An 8,737-nucleotide genomic window follows, 5' to 3' on the forward strand; every position below is an offset into this window, starting at 1 on the left:
ACAATGACATGAAATAGACAACTTCTATTTCCCAATGTATCCTCCCACTTCATCCCTCCTCCCTCACCAAATCCTAAATAATAAAGAATAAAAGAGAGGGCAAAACAATTCAACAAAATTAACCAATATATTGAAAAACTTTGGCATTCTATGCAGTGTTTTGAACCCTAAATGTCTCACGGCTACAAAGAAATGCAAAGAGTTTTCTAATAGTTCCTCTTTGGGGACAACCTTGTTCATTATAAATTTGTAGCATTTAACTTAAATTGGTTTTTGTTGTTGTTGTTATTGTTGTTGATCTTTCTGTTTAATTTGTTATAGTCATCATACATCCTGCTGACTTTCCTTTGGACTGGTTCGCCTTGCCAGGAAAAAAAAAATATTTAGAGCAGTTCTTTCTGTAGTGGCAAAGAATTAGAAACTAAGAGATTCATTTATGAATTGGGGAATGGCTAAACAAATTATGGCATATGCAATATAACAAATAATAATTCACTACAATTATGCTGTGAGAAATGAAGAAACGGGTGGTTTCAGAGAAACCTGGGAATATTTGTGTGAACTGATGCAGTGAAGTGAATGAACAATTTATAAAATTGTCCTAGTGGAATGGGCTGTAACACTGTAAAAACAACTTTGAAAGACTTAAGGACCAATGGTGAAACATGTTCCCAACCTCCTGACAGAGAGATGATGGACTCAAAATGCACAATGAGATATGGACCTATTGGACATGGCTAATACAGGAATTTGTTTAGCTTGACTAGTTGTTAACAAGGGTTTTGTTTTTCTTTTGCTTTCTACTGTATAGGGAGAATATAAAAGGAAGAGAAAATCAATTTTTGTTTAATGAGAAATTTATTTTTTTAAATGAGAGGATAGACTAGATAACTACTTAATTCCCTTTCAACTCTAAACACATGCTCCTCTGATCCCAAACCTAAAGTCATTCACCCAAGAAATGGAATTTCTTCTACTGGGATGTTTGTGAATGCTAACTCCATGTTGACAAGTGAGATAACCCAGTTTCCAAAAGCTGGACCCTCTTCCCTTCCTTTATCCCTCATACCCACAAATAAAAGCTACATATCAGAAAAACCCAATTGTGTGACCTGAAATCCTGAAATTTGCTGGGTCCTAAGAGGTAGCCTGCTATCCTTTAGGATCATGCTTTAAGGATTGAGGTCATTGGCCATACTTCCTTAGAGTCATGGAGAAAAACCTGACACCACAATAGTTTCTCCTATATAGCTGGAGTCTGGAGAGCACAGGAAGGACACAACTCCAGCACATTCTTCTGGACATCCCACCCTGCAGGGAGACAAAGAAAGAAAGGAGACTGGGCTATGCTTTATTGCCATATCTCCCACTGACTGCATTGACTGGTCTTGCTGTTGAAAAAATTAGAAGAAAAACAGAAAAAAACTAGAAGCCTTTCCTTACTCTGTGGAGACCCTATTACTTCCTAGAACTGAGCATGGGACTGGGTTACACAGAGATGCACAGAAACTTCTGAGGGTTACACTGACCCTAGGATGACCAGGATAGCATTGGTGGAAGAAAAAGTGAAGAGTGGAAAAAAAAGAAGACCCTAAAAACTTCCCTTCTCAATAATCTTTTAAAGAATATGGATCCCAATACAATTACCCTGTAAGTCTACGTTGTCTCATGGCATTCTGTAGAAAATTTTTATCCTTCCATATCTGAGGGGAAAAGAGGAAAGACAAAAGTTTAGCACTACCCACTTAGTTTTCCTGTGAGATAGAGGCTTTGGTGGCCACGACCCCAATCCCACACCATTTGTTCTGGTCCAGAATTTACATGAGATTTCTGAGGAAAACATTACTGCTCTTCTAGAGAAGTGAGATATGCAAAGTGTGAAGCAGATAAACAGACATCCTGGAGGACAGGCATCCCTGTTTTGATCCTGACAAAATAGACAGCAGACAGGATTCAGGGAAGATAGTGGAAAGGATGGATCCTGGGTTTCTTTTCCTGCTAGGTCTATGGATGACCATCACAACAATCCCCACATTCATGAAGAGGTTATGACAGCAATAATAAATCTCAAAATGGGACTGAAATGTTGCCTCTTGGAAAGGACAACAACCAGGTAGAGGTTGAGCAGCTCCCCTACCCCAATACTTCACAAGCAAAAGGAGGTCTTCTTGAGTTGGAGCTCTCAGAGCTACAGAACCCAAGTCTGAGGATCCCAGCCCTTAACTGTTCAGGCCTCTACAGAGCAGGGATGGTGATGACAGCATCTTCAAGGAGAGGAAGACCAAATCCTTACCACTTGGCTGAACATGGTCTTCATTACTCCTGGTGCCAAGCAGTTCACTTGGATGCCCTTTGGTGCAAGCTCCAAAGATAGGGTTCTGGTGAGCCCCAGTAGGGCTGTCTTGCTGACATTGTAGGGACCCAAAGCCTAGGACTGGGAACACATAACAATTCCTATCATTTCCATTTATAAACTAAGCCACTGATGAAAGAGAGAAAGAGTAGTGCAATGTAAAAATAATTAAATTTGAATCCAAGAACCTTGGATTCAAATCTTGGCTCCACTATTTATACTGTGTGACTTTGCACAAGTGACTTTACTACTCGGGGCTCCTGTGTCCTCATCTGTAAAATGAAGTGGGTGGACCATGACATAGTCACTAAGCTCTGCCCCTGCACTAAATCTTAAATGGTGGCGCAGAATTTTGGGACAGGATCAAGCTATGCCTTCTAAATGATAAGCAGTCATAGATATTTACTAGTCCCTTCCTTACATAAAGAGGCACCAAAGGATGAAAGAGGGCAAGGAAAGGCTCTTGGAATTGGTGACCCTTATGAGATTAGAGTCTACACAATTAGAGATTTACAGCTGAAAGGGCCCCGACAAGACATCTAGTACAGCCCTTTCATTTTACAAGTCACTTTACAGGACAAGAAACTGAGGTTCAAAGGGGTGAAATGAACTGACATGGTCACCCAGCTAAGAAGGGTCAGAGGTGGGATCTGAACCAAGATCTTCCTGACTCCAAACTCAACACACTCTACTCCTCCATTCTGCCTCTCTTGAGAACATATGTTAAAACATGGAGCCTTTGAACTTCGAGGATAACAGGTAACCTAAGGCACTGTTGTTGAATATGTGACTTGCTTCAGCTATCCTGGAAAGCAGTTTGGAATGATGCCCTCAAAGTCAGAATGCAGTGTACTCTCTTTGACCCACTAATACCACTATTGGGTTTATGCCCCCAAAGAGATCAAAGAAGAAAAGACCAGTACAAAAATATTTTTAGCAGTTCTTTTTGCAATAGGAAAAAAAATGTGGAAAACTAGGGGATGCCCCCCTCGTTTGCTAATGGCTAAACAAATGATGACATATGGATATGACAGCATTTATTGGGACATGAAAAATGACAGAATGGACAGTTGCAGAGAAAACTGGAAAGACCTGTATGAACCAATGAAGAGTGAAATGAGCAGAACCAGGAGAGCAATTTATACAACAACAACAGCATTAAATAGAAAAACAATTTTCAAAGGCTCTAGAATGCCAGTCAATGCAATGACAAACCATGATTCCAGAAGACCAAAGACCAAGGATTTATGCACCTTCCCAACAGAGAGAGGAATCATAATGCAGAATGAGATCTATATTTTTGGACATAGCTTGACTATACACATTTGGTATAAGGGTTCTCTTTTTGGATATTGCTTTGTTCATTAGATGGGGTAGGGGAGAGAAAATGAGTACTTGTAAATTGAAGAAAGAGGGGGAAGGTCTTAGCCAGATACTGTTATAAGAGGAAATACATTGTTCCTCATTTATTGTCTATTCTTATTGTCCCATTTGCAAACTTGCTGCCTCCTCTCCCCCTCCCTCTTTCTCCCATCCAACCTTTTTGACCTCCTGGCTCCCAATTTGGAGGAGACCTGGTGGCCTGAGTTCAGAACTCTGGACAGAGCTAAGCCCATTCAGAGCTTTGCTGAGGTACAGGAAATATAAGGAAGACACATTCACTGATGGTGCTGCTCAATGACTTTGTGTCTATAGGCCCATATAGTAATATGCATGTGTATTTTTAAACCTTTTTTCCCTAAACATAAATGGCTGAATGAATAAATTTAATGTATGAATGATGTGGGGAAAAAACACAGAGCTTCCTTCCCTTGTGCCCCTGGCTCCTTTAGGATGATTGATTTGGCTCTTCTCATATACAATCAGCCTCAGGTGAAAGTTTGATGGAGGTGGGAGATGAAGAGAGGAGGTGGCTTCTGTCTTTAATATCCAGGAATATTCTTGTTGGACATATCTCTATGGCCTGAGCCCTCCCTTCCAAGCTCAGGTGGATGCAATTGTCAAGCCTCCCTCATGCACCACCGCTCATACCAAGAGTCCAAGATTAGAACAACACTTACTATCTCAGGAACAGAGGAAACAAAAACCATAGCACTTGCCCTACAAAGAGAGAGGAAACATTGGGAGTTGAGTTTGGCCCAATGATTAGATGCTTGCTGGGGAAAAAAAGGGTGAAGGTGGATGGATGGGCTTTTCCCTGGACAGGAGGAATCAAGGTTCTATCCTGAGGCCACACTCAGCTAAACTTCACCTTTGGTAGACATACTTCTGCATATGTTCAATCAGTAGCCAGGTACAATGGAAGGAACTTCTATTTAGTAGTCAGAAGACCTGGATTCAAATTCCAACTCTGCTAATTGATATCCTTGTGACTTTAGGCAAGTCACTTCATGTTTCTTGGCTTCAGTTTCTTCATCTGTCAAGTAGGAGAGTTGGATGCTATGACCTCTGATGACCCTTCCCACTCAAAAATTCTGTGATTTTGAAATTAAGCACCTACTATATTCTAAGACCTATACTAAATACTGGAGATAAAGAAATAAAAAAAAAACAGCTAAAATGCAAAAGTATACAGCCCTTGCTTCTCAAAGATCTTACAACCCTAGAGGCACAGTTATGACATGAATATGAAAAGTATGATAGAAGGTAGAATGTAATTTACTGCTATTGACTTAAATAGACCAAGTCAGTAGCAGCACAGCTGTACTATTATTTGTGTCCTAGCTATGGTTATGATTACAGTTGAATGAAAATCTCATGTGCAGGTTCCTCCTTACAGTGATGGGCAACCATGGCACATTCCCTTATGAAATGACTTAATAGCCCATTAGAGCCCAGGTTTGGTAATCATTCTTGAGAAGGATTAATAAAACTCTGTTTACATGGAAAGAATGACAGAGAACGTTTAAAATAGAATCTTTGGCTTCCTTCAAAGCATGGCTTAGACTGCCTTCTCCTACAGAAGGCCTTTCCTGATTTTGTCTCTACCCCACCCGTTATTATTCTTTCATTCCCCTGAAATTACTCTGTATTACCGTCTATACTTTGTGGTTACTTGTGTATATGCTGTTTTCTCCCATTAGAATGAAAACTCCCTGAGGACAGGAACTATTTCATTTTTGTTTTTATATCTCCAGGAACCTGTCCTAGTGCTTGTACATAGTGGACGGTTCATAAATATTTGCTGATCTAATGTAATTTCTTCTGTTCCAAGTGTAGGACATTGGCTTTTTAATCCAAACAGGGAGGTCCAAGTAGAGCCAGGCAGTCCCTGACTCTGATCAGCAGTCCCATTTTATAGGAGATAGGTAGTGACATTACAGTTTGAGGGAAGATCATTCCTCTTCTTCTTTAAATCCAGGGAAAGTCACGGAAAGGTAAAGACAGAGAGAAATCCAGGAAGTGGGGTTGACTGTCCCAAGGAGAGCTGGTTTTCCTGGGCCTCACTCACCTCAGATCTGGTTTTGCCCAAATGTCTTGCTCCTCCTCCTTTTCTGCTAGGGTCACCATGTGTGGTAGAGCCAGCTTCACAAGCCAGGCTGGTGCTTTCACATTAATATCCATTATCTAAAACCATGAAAAGGGTGGTGTAAAGGGATACTTTTCTACCTTCTGTCACCACTCAGCTGGCCTTAGGAGCAGGGGTGGCCCAATAAAATGTAGACTGGGGTAAGATTAACTAATTCATGACTCCACTTTGGGTCCAGATTATTTTACCATCTGTTCCCCACATTTATTCATCTTCATCCTCAAGGAAAATACAGGAGATTTTCTCAAATGACCTGCTAAAATCCAGATAAATGAGAGCTATGAACTGCCAGTATAATAACATTCTCAATCAACAACAACAATCAATCAATCCATCAGAATTTATTAAATGTTCCCAATGTGCTCAGTGAAGAAACATGAAATTAGTATGGAATGACATCCTCTTAATCAGACTATTCTACCTCTTAGCACTGCTTCCTTTTCTAAATGTTTACAAAGCAACCTTTTAATTATACATTTGGGACTACTCATGAACCCTGAGCCAGTCACTTGACCTTTCTAGGGCTCTGTTTCCTCATTTGTAAAATGAAGAAGCTGGATTTGATCAATTCTAAATCCTTCCCACCCCACAGTTCTAAATCCATGATTCTAATTATGGCTACCAAAGGACAGAGGGTTCCTCACCTCAACTGAAGCTTCAATTTACCCCACAGATTATAAGGCAAATGTCTGCCTCTCTTCTTAGAGAACCCATCCTGAATGTGGTCTTACCTCGTCCCACATTTCTTTACTGGCCCCCAGTGTACTCCAAGCCATAGGGTTGACACCTGCCACACAAACCAGGAAGTTGATAAACCCATATTTTTCAGAAGCCTGGATGGAAATCAGAGGAGATGAAGTCAAGTCTCAGTGGACAGATGGACAGTGGACAAATGAAGCTATTGCCAGAACATCGTACCATTTAGACCTGATTATGAAATTATACAGATGGTGTCCTCAGTGATATTCATACCCATCCTTGCCGAGAAGTATTCTCACCATGGACACCAGCCTCTTACAATCTTCTTCCTTTCCCACGTGGCACACGGTTCCTGAAGCACTCAGTCCCTCTCCCTGAAGTCTTTCAACTGCACGATCTACACATTCTGTTGTTTTCGGCTACTCACAATCACATGGGCCCCATCTCGGGCCAGACGTTGTGCTACAGCAAAACCAATCCTATGAGAGATTGAGGGAAAGAGACAGAGAGATGCTCCCACAGGTTCCCTTTCAGAGGACCTGGAATAAGAACCTGGAATAAGGATAAAGCTGTGAGATGAGAATTTCAGAGTAGCTATGCCCTTCTGAACCCCCAATCAGTAGCACTCACCCATCTGTGGAACCTGTGATCAGGGCCACTTTATCAGCCAGAACTCCCCTCCTGTCTGCTCCAGCACTTCTCATTCTCACTGAGAAAGGGACCAGAGGGAGAAACAGATGCCTTTGGGGCCATACCCCTGCCCTGTACATGATAGTTAGTGATCAATCTTCTTCCTAGTAGACCTGGTCCCAAAAAAGGAGCCTGAGATGGGCAAGACAAAACAAAACAAGCCCTTGGCTGGTTGACTTATCTTTCTTATGCCCCAAGTGTAAAATTCATAAAATAAATTTATTCATCTTTGACCTTTAGCCTACATCCATTTTCCAAATCATGCAACCCTTTTTTCTAACCCAAATGTTTCCCAGGTCTTCCTTTTTCTTCTGTATTTCCACAGCTACTACTCACTCATCCGGTAGGTACAAGCAATAGGAACAATGGGGAAAAGGTCAAGGGACACTAGAATGTTTAGAAAATGCTTTGTGCTTAAGGCAGTTTTGGGGATGGTCATGAGGTCTAGATAGAACCGGGATGGGTGGAGAACAGAAAGTAGATTGGTGCATGTATTTAGTATCGATATTGGTTCATTGTCTAGAATTCTTTTAAGTGTAATAGAATTCATCTCCCTTGATTTTATGAATTTTTATTTTAGTCCTACTTGATAGCATAATTGCAATTCCTTTTAAAAAAATTTACTTGATACATTGTAAATTTTGGGCCAGCCTCTCATTTTTGATTCTGTGCCTTTGCTTTTTGAGGTGATTCTTATCTACAACTGATTGTAGGGGTTTTGTTTTCTTGTCCAGTATGCCATTCTCTTTCATTCTGTTAGATTTTTTTTTTTTTACTCCATTCCCATTTAAATTTATAAGTAGTAGGCTTGTGTTTTCCTCCATTTTTTTTAGCATTTTAATTTTTTTACTTCTTATTTTTTAGAGTAACTTGAAATAAGTTATATTATATAAATATATAATTTATAAATAATAATGTTATTATAATATTATAAATAATATATTAAATATATAATAAATATAAATAAATAAATATAGTAACCTGAAATAAGTTTTACTTAAACTACTTTGATGCTAATGCATTTCCATAGGCCATCCTGAGTGTTTTTATAAGAGTTGGTGATCCAATTTCTCATATTATTTGAAAATTACATACAATCTCCTCATTATTTATATTCAGAGATTCTCAGAGTAAATTCTGAATGATGACATAATGAAACAAAAAGATATTGATTTTTTTTTTTTTTAGAAAGCTCTAAGACTGGCTTGGGAGGGTCCTGGGCCCCAGGTTACATTTAAAAAAAAATAAGGCAATTAGAATGTCTGAGGTCAAAGGTCAGTCATGTTCTGACACGCTATGAAGATCAGGATACATATCACTTTCCCCTTTATTGACCAGCCTTCAGAACCATCACCAGATTATTAGCACTGATTTTGAAACACTGGTTTCAAAACACTCCAAGTGGTTCCTATTATGTAATATTTTATTGTGAGGGACTGTCTGATGTTGGCAGCTGCCAGTTGGGT

The 8,737-nt window shown here is 39.8% G+C and overlaps 1 protein-coding gene across 1 annotated transcript; it reads right to left on the reverse strand.

The window, feature by feature from the left end:
• Positions 1 to 1,208: 1,208 nt before the first annotated feature.
• LOC114028761 (dehydrogenase/reductase SDR family member 2, mitochondrial-like) lies at positions 1,209 to 7,288 on the reverse strand. The gene is given in 9 exon segments (XM_027843023.1): positions 1,209 to 1,311; positions 1,648 to 1,703; positions 2,294 to 2,428; positions 4,414 to 4,447; positions 5,835 to 5,920; positions 6,614 to 6,715; positions 6,881 to 6,982; positions 6,985 to 7,060; positions 7,212 to 7,288. Coding segments are annotated over 9 exon segments (768 nt in total). The 5' UTR covers positions 7,286 to 7,288.
• Positions 7,289 to 8,737: the final 1,449 nt, after the last annotated feature.

Source organism: Vombatus ursinus, unplaced genomic scaffold (assembly GCF_900497805.2).
Source record: "Vombatus ursinus unplaced genomic scaffold, bare-nosed wombat genome assembly UNPS02014894.1, whole genome shotgun sequence".
In the NCBI taxonomy this organism is placed as follows: Eukaryota; Metazoa; Chordata; class Mammalia; order Diprotodontia; family Vombatidae; genus Vombatus; species Vombatus ursinus.